This window comes from Buceros rhinoceros, unplaced genomic scaffold (genome assembly GCF_000710305.1).
Source record: "Buceros rhinoceros silvestris isolate BGI_N320 unplaced genomic scaffold, ASM71030v1 scaffold5318, whole genome shotgun sequence".
NCBI lineage: Eukaryota > Metazoa > Chordata > Aves > Bucerotiformes > Bucerotidae > Buceros > Buceros rhinoceros.
This window is the reverse complement of record NW_010427307.1, coordinates 8317-24190: the sequence shown is the minus strand read 5'-3', so window position 1 is coordinate 24190 and position 15874 is coordinate 8317. Positions and strand designations below refer to the sequence as shown.

The following is a 15874-nucleotide window of genomic DNA, read 5'->3' as shown; positions in this document are numbered from 1 at the left end:
AAGAGTGTATGCTCGTTCAAAACAAAAGAATTAACAAAAATAATCATCTTAAATTAGTGTAATTTTATTAAAAATCGTAATATGCTTAGGCAAATATTTTGTCACAGAATTTGGGACCCAAAATTGCTTTTGTATTTTTTTACTGATTTTATTTTGGATGAAGTACAGTAGTGGTGCACTACAAGGTAGCATAGTTGCTTGTGTAACGGCATTTGTAATATCGCATTAACTTCTTTGCCCTTCCTGAATTATTTCAGACTCAGATTATGTTTAGAATAAGCATCTGTTTATATGATCTTTTTAGTTATTCTGCTGGAACTGAATGATATGTAACATTATCAATATTGTCTTTTTCATGTAGGATATCAAAGCCTTTGACTCTCGTTTTTCAAACATCAAAACTTTGGATGACTTGTTTCCTCCTGGAAGTACAGCATTTATGCTGGGATCTCCTTACTATGGCTGCATGGGAGAAGTTAGTTCCAATAATTTAGTACTTTTTTTTTCCCTGCTAGATTTCTTTATTTGCAAGTCTAGAATAATCTAAAGTGTTGTGTGCCAGTAGTGCTCATTTGATGGCTAAAATTTTAACTCAAAGAACCCAATGGTTTAATCAGAGGACGGTGGTGTTTTTCTAATTTCCCTATCGCCATTTTTCTGGCGTCACAGGAAAAAGGTGACATAACTTGAATCCAGCATTATTTGTATTAATTATTTGGGGTAATGTGCAATACATGAAGTTCCTATTTTGGACCATTTTCAGTCATGGATTCCTTTGATTTAATACTGTTTGGTTGCCTTTATGAGGAGGTATTTTACAGATGATGAATCCCAAAGCATCTCTGTGCCTACTGCAGAAAAATTGTTGATAAAGGAGCTTATGAGGCCTAGTATCCAAAGACTGATGTTTTTAAATAACACTTTTCATGTGTTGTGTTTCTCTTCAAGGTTCAAGATTCCCATGATGTGATCACAGAAGGTAGAATTCGTGTGGTTTTCAATATTCCGTGTGAACCCGAGCTTGATCTTTTAATACAAAACCAGCATGTGAGTCCTTCTGGTTTACTAGAAAAGGCATAAACAATGCGTCAAATTTATTTTGCAGTGGTAAATGGCTTTAAGGGATCTTTCATATTATTAATTTTCCTTTTGTATAAAACCCCTTATCCTCAGGGATTTGTCAATAATTTTTCTTTGCTTACTTTAAAGAAATATTCTGTGAAATACAATCCTGCATATGTTTTGGCCAGCCGTCTTGGAGTAAGTGGATATCTTGTCTCCAGATTTACAGGGAGTATCTTTATTGGAAGAGGATCGAAGAAAAAGTAAGTTTACGTTCTCTTTATGAGTTTTGACTGTAGAGAAGCTCCTAAATTCTAAAACAAATCTACAGAATTTCTGCTACGTTTAAGTGCTCTTCTTATGAAGCGTATAAATGGTTTATGATGTGAAGCTTGCTTTTGGAATTCATAGACAGTGTTCTTCTCTCCTATCATAAACTTTAATTTTTGTTTACTGGACAGTTGTTCTGTTGGTTTTAGTATTGTAGAAAGATAGATTGCCTTTCTTTGTTAGCTGTTTGCATAATTGAATCAAGAGTTTGAACTGACTGCCACACTGAAGAAAAAGTGGAGCTGAGGTTTAAAATATATAAGGAAGCAATCCCTATAGTTCTTTGAATGTCTTTGAATTCTTTGAATTCTTTGACTTGTGGTTTCCTATGACAGCTCAATAAAGGAGCGGTTGATGCATGAGCATCTTCTTGTGATTTAACGTGTGTGTCTTCCCACTGATTGTTCGGGGACATCCTTCTGCACTTTGGTAGATGCCAGGTAGATTGTGGTTGATTAGGTTTCAATTAAGGAAGAACGGTAAACTATTCCTTACCCTCCTTTGCAGTAAGGTTTGGGCATGCATGTGTACCACTACCATAGCACAGCTTATGTCCTGTAACATTTGCAGCTGTCACAGTGCTAATAAGTGAATAATACAATGCATTTAATTTTTCTGTGGTTTAAGGCTGAGGGTATGTATGAACATAGACACACATACCTACTGTTGCAAGTTAATATACTTTGTCTTATTTCCAGTCCTCATGGAGATCACAAAGCAAATGTGGGTCTAAACCTGAAGTTCAATAAGAAAAATGAAGAAGTTCCTGGCTATACTAAGAAATTTGGAAATGAATGGATGTATTCTTCTGCTGTAGAACAGCTACTTGCTGAGTATTTAGAGAGGTAAATACTGGATACGAACTTAGTCCAAATTATCCACCTTTGTATCAGCCTTTGGATCTTGTCCTCTGAATGCAGATCTTCTAAGAACCAGTATTTGCTTTTGGAGATTGCTTGATGGAATTACTTTTATTCCAATATTCTCCTTCCAACAGTCTGTCCTTCCAAGGAGAAGCATATTTTGAGATGGTTTTGTCAGCAGCTTACCCGTGACAAATGAACAGTATGACGCTACATTAAATAAAAAAAATAATCTGTCTAGGCTCCAGAAATTTTGAAGCCCATCAAGATCTGTTTTGATGAGGCCTTTTTATGATCAATGCTGATGTGAAACTAAATTTGTCTTCTATTTATTCATTTTTTAGGGTCCCCGAACTGTTTAATTATATAGCCAAGAATAGCCAGGAAGATATCTTCTATGAAGATGACATTTGGCCTGGAGAGTCTGAGAATGGGTAAAGCATCTTTCTACCCACTTTTTTTTTTGGTTGTTGTTGTTGAATGGAGTCAAAGTCTCTGACAGACTCCTATCTCAAGTCCAATAAATGTGAAATCTAATTTTCTGTGTCTACCTTGTAATTTTTGCTTTTAAAGTACCTTCAGGTAAGCGTAGTTATGAATAGCCACAAAGTCCCAAAAGATCATTTTTTGAAAATAAGCAACAATTGTTTTAATTGTTTAAAATCACTTTGAATTTGAAAAATAATGTGTACAGATTTTAAAAGTGCTTTGCACATTTTTAGTGTGCATTCAGTCAGTTTCATGGGAGACAAGGAACAGCCTTCATTCCAGATACAGTATAGTAACATTTAAAAAGCTTTTGTTATTAGCTAGTAAGCCCTATTCGCTGGCTTGAGTTGCTAAGTCTACATTATGCTGCACTCTGCAGAACTCTTACCAGGTGGATATGCCATTGTGGTTCTTCTGTACTACAAGAATTTCAGGTTTGTGCTCCATTTCACCAGAGAGGCATGCCCTGAAGTTCCTCCTTACTGTATTGTGAGAAACAGCTGGTCATAGGACCTTTCACAGCTGGACATGGTTAATTGCTTGGATACAAACACAATTTGTTGAATACTTTTAAATAACCTCTTTTTGTTCTGAGATAAAACTTCAGGTTATAGATTTGAAATAGTATTGCATGATTCAGTTAGATTTTTTTTTTTTTCCAACCCTTGTTGTAAACTCATACAGAACTCCTAAACTCTGTTACTTTATATGCCTATATCATGCTACCTGACTGATTAAATCATGGAACGTGGTAAAATGCTTAGTTTATGCAGTTAAAATTTTTAATTCATGTTGTTTTTTATTTAGAGCTGAGAAAGTTCAAGAAATTGTTGCTTGGTTAAAGGCACATCCTGTGTCTGCTTTGTCTCGCTCATCTTGCGACTTGCAAATTTTGGATGCAGCCATTGTTGAGAAAATTGAGGAAGAAATAGAGAAGTGCAAGGTATGCAGCTTGACATCATTGTGAGCAGGGGTGAACTAAACAGCAGCTCATTATTTTTCAAGTTCTTGAATTAGAATAAGTCAACTGAAGATTACTTGTAATTCCAGAGAAAAAGAATACAGAATGTAATGTGAATTGTCCCAGAAATTCAGAAGAGCTCATTATTAATCTTTTTAATTAACTCTTTTTGAGGCAATTAAGCAGTATGAGGTGATGCTCTGAACTCTGCCTTTTTGTGTTTTCAGAAAGGAACAGGTGTCAGTATATATTCTGAATTGCCAGATGCTGTTTTGAAGTGCGGTTCCAGCTATTCTTCCCTTGCAGTTTCTCTGTAGTCTGAGGAAAATTAGAAAGTTGATCTGTGGCCTTCAGAAAACAAAAAAGGGCCCAAGGAAAATACTAAAGCAAAAGTTAAGAGCAGAACTGTATGAAATAATGGGCTGATTTCTTTGAAATTACTTTCAAGGACATGTTAATAAAATTGGTGTGGATTCTGGAATTATATCAACAATGCAAAAGTAATTTTTTTAAAAACTTAAGTTAGTCATCCTGAAGACTCCGTGAAAGCTGTATGCATTTATCTAAAAGAAATGAAAGAATTCTTCATTACCTTTTCAGGCAGTTTGTTGTACCTGAAATACAGTGTTGGTTCCTACACTAGTTTGTAATGACTTTCTGTTCCTTTCCTTTAGCAGAGAAAGAGCAACAAGAAGGTGCGAGTAACTGTGAAACCCCATTTGCTGTACAGAGTAAGTGATTTGAAAAGTTTTTTTTTTAAAGTTGTCCAAATCATACTTATTTTTCTAAGCTTATCAACTTTCAGAGAGTGGAATTTTAAGACAGCACTGATGAAAGAAAAAGATTTTATGTCTTCTGGGAAATCAATTTGAGAACAGTAGTCTGTCTCTAAAAGGAGAGAATTTCTGTGAACTACAAACTCCATCATGTATTATACTGAATTTCAGTACTTTTCTACCTTCTGTTCTTCATGCTCCTGTAGTTCTTACTGGCTATGTAGTGAAGGCAAGATAAAATTTGCTTCCCATTTGCCTGCTCTTCCTTGTTCTGCTTTTGGTTCAGTTCTTGATGTAGGAACAACTGCTCATCTTGCCTGGTATTTCACAGATACTCATGCTATTGATACAGCCGGTTACACTTGATGGGTTTATTTTGTCAAAATTGATCTGCTGGGTCTGCTCTGGATCCTGCGCGGCACTGCTCTTTCTCAGGCAGAAGCAGGGAGTGAGAGTTGCAAGAAAAAGAGTTTGCTTTTTGACTGGGGAGGGAAGATCGTATGTTTTTAGAACATTTTCTTTCATTCAGAAAGTTTGCTTTTATAGTGCATTTTGGATACCGTTATAAATGCATTTTTATTGTAATGCCCGTGGTTTTTGTTTGTTTTTTTTTTCCAAACGTTACCACCATCTTTTGGTTATTGTCAGCCATTAGAACAACAGAATGGAGTTGTTCCAGATCGAGATGCGGAGTATAGGCTGTTTGACCGTGTTGTCAACGTGAGAGAAAACTTTTCTGTTCCAGTTGGTCTTCGAGGTACCATTATAGGAATTAAAGGAGGTAATACTTTCTTCATAGTTGTAGCATTATAGCTATATAACAGCTCAGTTTGTGATGTGAAAGCAGGCTTCAGAAAAGTGTTTTGTATAAATGGTTGTGAATGCACAGAAATTTCTCACTTGAAGCCACTAATGACAGACTTTTTTGAGTTAAACCTGCAGATTTTCTGTTTTAATTGCATGTGTTCCACAGCTGTACTTTGAATAAGAAATTCCTTACCCTTTATTCCTTCATAATGCGAAGGCAGAGAGATCAATGAGAGAGAACACAGGCTGCAAAAAAGGGACAAAAAAAGTTATGGGAAGATAAGGGCAAAGTTAAGAGATGTAGAAATAAAAACAGGTATTATTCTTACGTTGAACATAAAATTTTATCAAATGCAGTTTGTCTCAAATGGTTTTATTTGGAATTTGGTTTTTACTATGTGATAGTTCATTTCTGTTAAATGGCATGGATTTATACCTTCTTTGACAAGAAGATAATCCATAAATCTGTTTCAGGTAAACAAAAGGATTTACTGAATAATACTGGATGTAGCTAATGGGTGTAGCAGTTTGAGATCTAATAATAGAAATTGCTTTCTTGCCTGGCATTTAAGTAGTTGTTTTCTCAGTCAGTTTGCATCCAAGAGAGTCTTGAATAAACTAGACTTTCATGCAGCTTTCTTAAAGAGGTATTCTCTTATCCAAAATAATTATAAACTAGAATAATTTTAAAGGAGTATTAGTCTATCATTATACAAGAAGGTAATGTTAAAGCAGTTGGTTTCCGACTGCCTGAATGTGAAAATGGCTTGTATCTCTTCTCTGACGGTTTCTGACGACTGTGATGTACTGCTATAAACTGCAGTTCTGTTAATGCAGGTTGATAAGTTGTTACACATGGTACATTTCTATTGAGAGTGCATCTAAAAGGGCAGCCATATATGACTTCGAGAAGCATTTTGAATTGCTGATAATGAAATTACTCATTTAAGAAATCAGGACTTTTTTCTGCTAATTATTTAGGTTTTGGTGTTTTCATTATTTATTGCATGACTAATATAATTTTTTATGTAATTTAGATGAAAACAGCTACTGTTACATACATAGGATGACTTTTTGTTTTCTACAGCCAGTAGAGAAACAGATGTGCTCTTCGAAGTTTTGTTTGATGAAGAATTCCTTGGAGGCCTTACTATAAGGTTTGTGCAGGGGATATCATAGTCATTTCATGCTATTGGTATAGGTGGCATGAAATTTTTGCCTTTGGTTTGGTTGAGTATTTTTAATGCATCTTTTTAAAACTTTATTTCTCAACAGTGTTGGTCAGTTTTTCTTTCTTTAGTGTTTCTTTTTTCTCTTTGAGTAAGGATAATTTTTATGAAGCATAGTATATTTTGGAATTACTCTTTAGGCTGATGTGCAGAAAGCACATATAAACCAGCAGAAAAAACACTAGATCCAGATGTCATGCTCAAACTGATATGTAGGAAACAGGTTATTAGCAGTATGTTTTTAATGTATAGTTTAATAAATAGTCAGTAAGTATCTGTTGCTCTGAGGAAAGGATGCTGAACTATCAATAGTTGATACTTAGGCACTGAATTCTAACCACCGTTAAAAACCTAACCTTTTCTTCAGGAGACAGAGGCATGGTCATAATGCTTCTGTTTTAAGCAGTGTGGTATCTCTTGTATTTAAGCAGGTAAATTTCTAAGTGCGCTAATGTACCCAACAGGCTTTATGTTCTGTTACTGTTGCTCTTAGAAATTAAGATTATTAAGTCTTTTACGGTAGAAATTAGAGAATAATCTTACCTATTCCCTGCATTCAGCAAGCATATCCTATCGCTTGCAAGAGCATGTCCTGTAACAAATAATCTGTAACATTCAGAATCATAAAGGAAGATATAAAACTGACTAAATGCTGCTTAACTTCAATTTATAATTATGCTACTGGTTTCAGTTTTTATTTCAGGGAAAGAAAAGTATATTGTTTCCTGATTCATAGTTTTTACAGAAATATTTACTATAGAACTGTGGTATAACAAATCACTCAGCTTCAAAATTTCTTAGAGTTCAACACTGAAAGCTACAATATAAATTCAGAATAGTAGTCATTCCTGTTGTTTTCTGGTTTTGACAGCCAGAGGCCAAAGGGGAGCACAATAGGGTAAACTTTTTGTGTAGTTTTGTGTAATTGTACTAGATTTAAGTATTGGATATGGTTTTCAGCCTCTGCTGTTCAAAATTGAGTTACTGTCTTTTGGCATAGAGCAACAGTGACATATTGAAATGTCAACAATTAAATTACATGAAACAACTATGTAATCTGCTTTTCTTAAGGTGCTCACCTGCCAGAGGTTATCGTCTGCCATCAAGTGCCTTAATTAACCTGTCTCATGGTAGTCGGTCAGAAATGGGAAATCAAAAACTGATGGCCATAGTTAAACCTCAGCCAGCTGTGAATAACTGCAATTCTTATGCATCTGATCTGTCATCTGTATGCTTGCAAAAAGTGCATCTGGGAGGCCTCAACCATTCTCCTCGCTCCCTTTTTGTTCCTACTCAAGTAAGACTTTTCTTTCATTTGACCAAAAATTTATTTTCCTAGAAGATGAATTATGACCGTGGTTGTTATCTTCACTGGTACAAACAAACTTAAATTTTTATGTCAGTAGATTAGAACTAGGACAGTCTTTATCTTGGAGAAATGAGTTAATCCAGTAATGAAAGGGATCAAAAGTTCCTCATTGATAATTGTTTTCCTTTGAGTATGTCAAGGGTTAGGGCTAAACCAACCACTAAACAAATTACAGATGCTCTCTATTAACCCCTTTTCCTTCCCAAAGGGCAAGAGAAAGGGAATAAGGGAGAGAAACTTACGGATTGGAAAAGAAAACTAAAACTGGTTTAATGAAAATAACATATACAATACCAGTACTGAAGTCAATCCCCCTGATGGAAATCACATCACCATCACCACTGATGCTGTGGGGCAGGCATGGGAGAAATCCCAGACTGGACTCAGCGGCAGACAGGAATTGGGTTCAGGAGCTGGATCCTGGAACTAAATTCAGGAATGCACAGACTGAGATCAAAGGCAGAATAGACAGAGTCTTCCTTGGACACTGGCCATTGAAGAAGAGAGCTTGATCCTTGTGATCCCTCAGCTTTACACCAAATATGACATCTATGGGATGGAACACCTTGAAGGGTCACCTGTCTTGTCCGCTTCTCCCCGCAGGTGCAGCCTCTAACTTACTGCACCCCCAGCGTGTACTCAGGATTTAGCAGTGACCTTGGTTTGCACAGCAGCAAGTGTAAGCCTGAGCCTTTCTGCACCCCAGTCCCTGGCAGTAACTGTGAATATCGAGCACTGTCACTTCTAGAAGCAGACACTGCCTGCAAAAATATACCATTAACTTCAGAAAGTGCAGTTCCTTAGAAGAGACTGAGATGAAAAGTAAAATCTCTGACCAGAATGAGTTCTGTTCGAACTCAAATCAGAACAGAATAGCTCCCGTTGCATTTTCAAGAGACAAATATTTAGTTCAGAGCAGTGAGACCACATTTGGTGTCAACAAATAATTTGTTTGGGCAGAGATGCAATTATTTCCTTAAAGTTCTGTTCCAAGTAATTCTTCCTTCCAAGTAAGGCTGAGTTCATCTGTGCTTAAAAAGAGAAGACATGATTTCCCTGTCAATTTTGCTTCTTTGATTAAGATCTACTTTGTTTGAAAGTACAGTAAAGGAGGAAAAATTACATGTGAATTGGGGTCCTCATTACATTTCATTTTTAGTAATTGACTTCTTTAAAGAAAACTAGCTTAATGAGTAACTTCATGTTGCTGTAAGTCTGCTTGAAAAGAATTATCTCATGTTTTCTGAGTCTATGTAAGAAAAACTACTTCCAAAGGAAAATTTCAGGCAATGAAACACCTTTGTGTTTTTTCTCTCAATTTAGCAGCTGAATGGAAGACTGCATTATAATCTCAGGGCTGAAAATCAGGGCAACTCTAACTCACCCCAGAAAGGATCATTTTTGAGTGGCAATCAGCAAAATAAAGTGAGTTTTCTTACTCGTTTTGTATTGGACCCAAATGTCTCAATATTTATTTCAGCCCCCTATTTAGTGTGTGTCCTTTTCTCGTGTTTAACAGATAGCTTAGTTTTAGTACATCAGATCTTTTAGTCCAGATGCAGACTGGAGCAGAACTTGTCCCAGTTTATTCGATGAATTCATGTAATTCATTGAATTCAATCAATTCATTGGAATTGATTTATTCAATTTATTCATTCTTCAACAAGTATAATATCCTGTGTTAAATTCTAGATTTTCAAAAGCATTTTTTACATAGCTGGACTTGAGTTCCATGGTATCATACATGTAATGGTATGAAGCAATTGAGCCTGACTGGTATAAGGCCTTACAAACTAATAAAATTTAAGAATACTGACAGTATTGAGGGAATGCTTTTGAAACCATTTTGAATTATTGTCTGAGTTTAATTATACTTGGTAATCTTTCCTACGTTCATAACTTCAGGTAATAACAAAACAAAAAAAGTCTCAAAATAAACTAAACTCATTTCAGTTTAATAGCAATTCTTAGGAAAAGTTGCTATAATACAACTCATGACAATGATCTGTTTAATAAATTAAATATTTGCGAGTTCTGCTAGTGTTGGTATGAAAATTTCTGTCATCTGAGCACTGGATCTTACAATTTTCAGAGTGTTTTTATATATTATTAGCTGTTCAAAAGTATAGCTGTATAGCTGCCGAGATTGTAGGAGATGTTGTTTCTTATTTTGTCAGGCACAGACTAAGCAAGATGATGAATTCTGCAGCATATGGCAATCATTGCAGAGTTCTGGGAAGTCTCACCACATTCAGCAAAACATGCATGAGAAGGTTAGTATATAAACTTTAAACAGATCCCTGCATTCAAAATATGAAGGTCCTTCATTTTTTATGTCAGTTCATTACATTAAAAAACTTTCCAGTTAATGTTACAAATAAATCCTCTGGATAAAAGTATTGTTACACAGGGTATGCATAGTTCTGGAAAGAGGTAATCGTAGAGGACTACTATGTAAGTAATAGATACATAGTTTTCTGGTTAAGATTTGATGTTTGAAATCCTAGGGTTCAGTTCTACCTCAGGACATGAAGCTGGGAACTGGCAATCAGTTCTATAAGCCAGGATTCAATGACAGCAGCTTTAAAGGTCAGCAAAGAAAACTGGATCCATATAAAAAATGTAAGTACTATAATTAGAAACTTTTTTCAGGAGAACTACTTGCTTTGTCTAATCTTCTTTGAAATGCTTATTGAGGTTTTTGTAGCTATTGACAGAAGATAGTTTATTGTAGTTATATAATAACTACATAGTTATTATAAAATAATGTCCCTGCTGTGCATATTAGGGTATTCTACACTTAATCCTGAACCTTTTAATCAAGCTGTTCTGCATTATGCTGACTTTTCACCCATCTGAATAAAAAAACACCAACAAATAAAAAAAAAATCCCACAACTTGGCTTTGAAAATTTGCTTGTGATCATATTTGTAGAATATAAAATTAGATATATTATTGCCTATATTTAATTTTATTTTATCCTACAAGAAAAGCATAAATGACTGTAAAGTATGACTAAAACATCTGGTGAAACCATTACAATTAATGCAACTCGCAGTATTTGTAGGGAGTTACTGATTCTTTTGAGTCTTAAGTATGGTTAAGGTTTTTTAAGAGCATTTCATAAGAATGTATTATTTTGCAGTTAAAGAAGATTTCAGAGTTCCAAGAGGTGAAAGTCAGGCACATAATAAAATACCAAACAAACAGGTAATTTCTTCTGTGCTGAGTAAATATTCTTTTCTTTTCATTTTACTGTGATCTAATTCATTTTACAGATTTCTCTTTAACTGGCATCTTAATTAATTCTTTTACTAACTAAATTTTATTTGGAGGTATTTTATTTTCTCTAGAGATTTTATGGACAGAGACGTAATGATGATACCAAATGATTTTCCTGTTCCTCTCAGACTCTAAAAATTATGTTGTAATGGGAAAAAGGCAAATACTAGGTTTTCAGTAAGCTGAAATCCTTAATATTATTGACTTGTTAAAGCTATTTGCAGGTGCATTTCTTACATGATTGTGTTATAATGAGTAATGGAGTGTTTGTATTCAATAATAAATGCTGCAGTTTATTTCAGAATTTTGCAGGTGTAAATAAATACAATGTCAAACTTCTGAAGAGGAATGCAAGTCCCAATGTGCCTGTAATTCAGAAGCCTGCAGTTGATGGTCACCATACAGGTGGAAAGGTAGGATCTAAATGGTTGATTTTCATGTGTTCTTTGAATAACTTGAGTTTCCGGTCCATTTTGCTTCAATTATTCTGGTCACTTGTGTGCAAATTCGTGAATTTGATGCAAGACAAACCCATATAACTTTGATCATTCTTTAAATCCGTTCTCTATTGGTCAATACTTGCATCTTTTTAGTATGCGAAACTTTATGTAGTCTCTGGATAGCTGTTCGTGCCCTGACCAGGCATGGCAGTGATCTGCCCAAGCTAAGAGGAAAGAAAATCCTGAATGAGCACGGAATTAATCTCAAAGTAGAATACCCTTCCTTTTGCATCTGCTTGTAATACACTAAGTTTATGTACCTTTTTTTCACTATTTAAGAAGGACAATGAACTTGAAAGCCTTCTAGCTTCTTTGAAAATTTCCAAAGAAAATGAAGTGCAGACTTATTCCAAGGAAGCAAGATCTACAAATGAAGAACATCTGTCACCACAGTCATTTGCAATGGTCTGTATACTGCAGGAATCATACATTGCAATTTAGTGTCTAGTACCTTAGCATCAATATTTACATTTAAAGAAACTCCATGAAACTTCATGCTGCCTTTTTAAACATATTGATGAGCTTTTGATTAGATATTCTCTAAGAAAATTGACACACACATTTGTTTATGCTAAGATGTTATCTGTGCTTTGATAAAGTGTAACTGATAGGAAAACAAAAATTCAGATTTTGAGTCATTATGGTATTCAGAGTTAAGTAAGAAAGCAGTGTTATCTGAATGCCATCGTGGTCCTGAATGGTTTATTTCATTTTTAAAGAAAGGAACACAGATGCTCAAAGAGATTTTGAAGATAGATGGCTCTGACTTGGAAACAAGGAATGAAGTGAAATCCCAAGTTAATGATGTTCCTGCTCCCTCTAGTAGACAGGATTGCCATGGAGCTGCCTTGCAATACAGACAAACAAAAAAAATGGGTATGTTTAAACATCAGCTTATAGTTCAGAGCTTCACCTTGTAGTGACATTTTAGAACATAGCTAACAGTATAGTACTGATTTTCAAAATGTAGTAAAATGTCCATCTTTTTCAGTTCTACTTCTTTATTGAGATCTAAAAATGTCTTTATATATGTCTCCTGGGTTTTGTTAATCGAATATGAAAATACCAGAAAAAAATCAAACGTGCTTCTTTTCTGCTGATAACAAAGTTGCTGTCCTTTCAGTGCAGGAAATATTTGCGCTACAGCTTGCTTTTTTTTTTTTTTCCTTTTGTCAGCTACTTATATGAACAAGCCTTATAGCACTGGAGGCCCTCAGAACACACCAGCACTGGAAACTGGAGGTCACCCTTTCACTTGTCCACAGCCTGCAATGTCTAGTGTTTCTGAACTTTCTCGTATTTGTTCTCTTGTTGGAATGTCACAACCAGATTTCTCTTTCCTAAAAACACCACAGGTAAAAAGCTTTTTCTGCAGAAGTTCTCAACTTTGTCTCAACTGTCCTATATTAAACATTTGGACTGAGCACTGAAATCCATCTAAAAATAAACCTTAGCTCCATTTGTTACCTTTTTTCAAAACAAACAAATCCTCTGTTTCTATCTCACAATCTGTCAGCAGTAACAATTCCCTCAAAAATCTTCTCATTTTTCTAGACCATGGCAGTTTGTCACATAAAATTATCAAATGGTTTGTTGGTTCAAGGCCCACAATGTCATTCTGAAGCTGAAGCAAAGGAGAAAGCTGCACTTTTCGCTTTACAGCGTTTGGTGAGGATGCAAAAAATATTTTAAAATCTTTGTTTCTGTTGCACTGCGTCTGCTTGTAATCATCTGTTTCTTTCTTCATAGAGTTCTGTAGGCATAAACTTCCCTTTGCCTCCACCTCCGCCTCCACCAGTGTTTCCAAATTATCAGCCACTGGGAGTTCCTGTACCACCTGGATCTATTCCTTCAGTATTTGCACAACCTCCTGGTAAGTATTTGACTACTACATGTTGCGGATATTGTCGTGATATCCTGTAATTGTATTAGTTCTTTATATGAAAATAAATGCCTTCCAGAAAGCCCCACTTTTGGTCTTTGTGGGTATGTCTGAACTGCTTTGAACCTCTTCTCACCAATATGCAAATTAATTCAATACAAAGAATCATGTAATCTCCCAGTTATTTCTTTTCCTCGATAATGTACTTGTCCATTCCGTCTTAGCTGGTTTTTTTTATTGTGGATTTTTTCTTTTTTGCTTTCAAAACAACAGTAATTAGTCCAGAATTCATAAGAAATCTCTTCTTTAATTTTTTTACATGGATTTTTATTTTTCCCCTGTATAGTTAATGGTTATCCATACATTAGTGTTTTTATTTGTTTATAACCAGCTTTCACTGAAGTGTCGCATCACAATCCTGTTACACACTGCCAAACCTTAGCATGGCAAGTAACCTCCCAAAAACTGCTAAAAATCCTGGTGGCATTTTTGGTTCCCACTGTTTTGTATTCTACTCAAGCTCACATTCACAGCTAGTAACAGCAATAAGTCAGCACCATTGTAGCATCCTAGTAACCCGTATAGCAGCTGCTACATCTCTTTTCCCCAGGGTTTCTTGTTGACGTGTTTCAAAAGAATGGCCTAAACTTGCAGCCTACTAATACAGTTCACTCAGCTAAGGATGTGAAGATCCTAAACTATCCTAATTTGTGCCCCGAAATGCAGATGCTGTGACTTAGTGCTCTTAATTGTGTTCTCACCTAGGTATAGTTCTGTAAAAGCAAAACTGATTGTTTGGGGTTTTTTTTAATAAATAAATACTTGTCTGTTTTCAAGTAACTATCAGGAATATGAAGCTTTATTGAAAAGAGAAACAACATGCAGACATGTAGCTGGGGTACTTTGGGGGTCGGGGGAGTTGATAGCCTTTTTCTTGATGAAAGAGAGCTAAGAGTTACTTATTTTCACAGCTAATATAATGCCTCCATCATCTCACGTGTTTGGTCCAATGTCCTGGGCAAGTCCGGTGCCTACACATTATTATCCTAGCTCCTACCCAGGAAATATGTCTCTTGCAGGAACTATACCAGTTGGTTCTCACAACCAATTTATACCTCTGCAGGTAAGACTGGCAGGTTTCTCTTAATACGCTGTTTTTGTAAAAAAAAGTGCCTACATGATGAATGCAACAACACCCCCACTGTGAAGCATTATTTAGTTATTAGAAAATTATTGTAAAAGAACTGTATGCATGTTTTCTAAAAGTGGAATATTTGCAGTTTTTTGAGAATGCATTCTGTTAAATAATATTTATTTAATTTAAAGGTAACTAAAAAAAGGGCTGCTAGCAAGAAAAACTTTGAGCTCAAGGAGTTTCAGAGTTCCCCTCAAGCTGCACCACTAAAGAATGAACAGCCAGTGTCTTCTGACCACATTCAGCAAGATAGTTCTTCAGCTCCTTTAAAATCTCCTCAAGCTGCTCAATCCACTGTTTCATTTCAAGACAATGTGGCTACTCCAGGCGCTCCTCATAACAAATCAACACCAAACGCTTCCAGCAAGCGAAAGCCAAGAAAGCTGGCTGTCAATTTTGGCGCATCAAAAGCTTCACAATAAATATGGTAGCTAGGTGTATTTTATCTTTAATTCTTCCCCCACTATTATGTTCTATCATTTAAAAAAATCAGAACGCTTTATTAAAAAGACCAGCCACTTTAAGTATGAAGAGAATGAAATACATTTTATTTGCTATGATTTTCAGGTTGTTATGAAAACTATAAAAATTATGTTAAAACTTAATTATTTTGATGTAAATTAGCAGAACAAATACTGAGTTAAGGTTACCATGCCATCAGTTGTGCTTAGGTTTTTAAACAGTGGCTTACAGACTGGCTTAGAATGCTGGGTAAGCGGCAATAACAGTGGCAACCCTAATTTAGAATTGTCATGCTTTTTGGGAAGGATATAGAGCGGTAATAAGTTGGGCATCTAGCATTGATTAGTATGACGTTTTGTATTCTAGCTTATTTTTAAATAGTGTACTAAGACAAAAAGGAAAAACTATCTAAAAGCAGCTGTTACCTTGACTCTCCACGTCCCCCTGAGTTCTATCAGTGACTCAAACCTAACTGCAACCGAACTGCCAAACTCACTTTAAGTATGACCTGCTAGGTTTTGTACCAGAGGGCAACAACTTCACAACTTTCAAAATGTACATATTGTATCTCTAGTATTAAAAGTGGCAAAAAGCGGTTGCTGATGCAGAATCTCTTCCAGCAGATTAATTTGTTGAATTAATTAATGTGTTGAATAAAAGATGTATT

General features: G+C 35.4%; 1 protein-coding gene across 1 annotated transcript in view; it reads left to right on the top strand.

Annotated features, from left to right (window-relative positions):
* XRN1 (5'-3' exoribonuclease 1) overlaps nucleotides 1-15603 on the top strand; it is a 30828-nt gene extending 15225 nt beyond the window's left edge. The window contains exons 21-42 of the mRNA XM_010141830.1: nucleotides 362-475; nucleotides 949-1047; nucleotides 1210-1325; nucleotides 2091-2237; nucleotides 2600-2689; nucleotides 3552-3687; nucleotides 4380-4436; nucleotides 5130-5262; nucleotides 6376-6445; nucleotides 7589-7814; nucleotides 9210-9311; nucleotides 10064-10159; nucleotides 10394-10508; nucleotides 11032-11096; nucleotides 11471-11581; nucleotides 11948-12073; nucleotides 12388-12544; nucleotides 12845-13023; nucleotides 13223-13336; nucleotides 13418-13541; nucleotides 14522-14673; nucleotides 14877-15603. Coding sequence (XP_010140132.1) covers nucleotides 362-475; nucleotides 949-1047; nucleotides 1210-1325; nucleotides 2091-2237; nucleotides 2600-2689; nucleotides 3552-3687; nucleotides 4380-4436; nucleotides 5130-5262; nucleotides 6376-6445; nucleotides 7589-7814; nucleotides 9210-9311; nucleotides 10064-10159; nucleotides 10394-10508; nucleotides 11032-11096; nucleotides 11471-11581; nucleotides 11948-12073; nucleotides 12388-12544; nucleotides 12845-13023; nucleotides 13223-13336; nucleotides 13418-13541; nucleotides 14522-14673; nucleotides 14877-15167 — 2820 coding nt within the window. The 3' untranslated portion in view covers nucleotides 15168-15603. The remainder of the gene's footprint in view (nucleotides 1-361; nucleotides 476-948; nucleotides 1048-1209; nucleotides 1326-2090; nucleotides 2238-2599; nucleotides 2690-3551; nucleotides 3688-4379; nucleotides 4437-5129; nucleotides 5263-6375; nucleotides 6446-7588; nucleotides 7815-9209; nucleotides 9312-10063; nucleotides 10160-10393; nucleotides 10509-11031; nucleotides 11097-11470; nucleotides 11582-11947; nucleotides 12074-12387; nucleotides 12545-12844; nucleotides 13024-13222; nucleotides 13337-13417; nucleotides 13542-14521; nucleotides 14674-14876) is intronic.
* The last annotated feature ends 271 nt before the right edge of the window (nucleotides 15604-15874 follow it).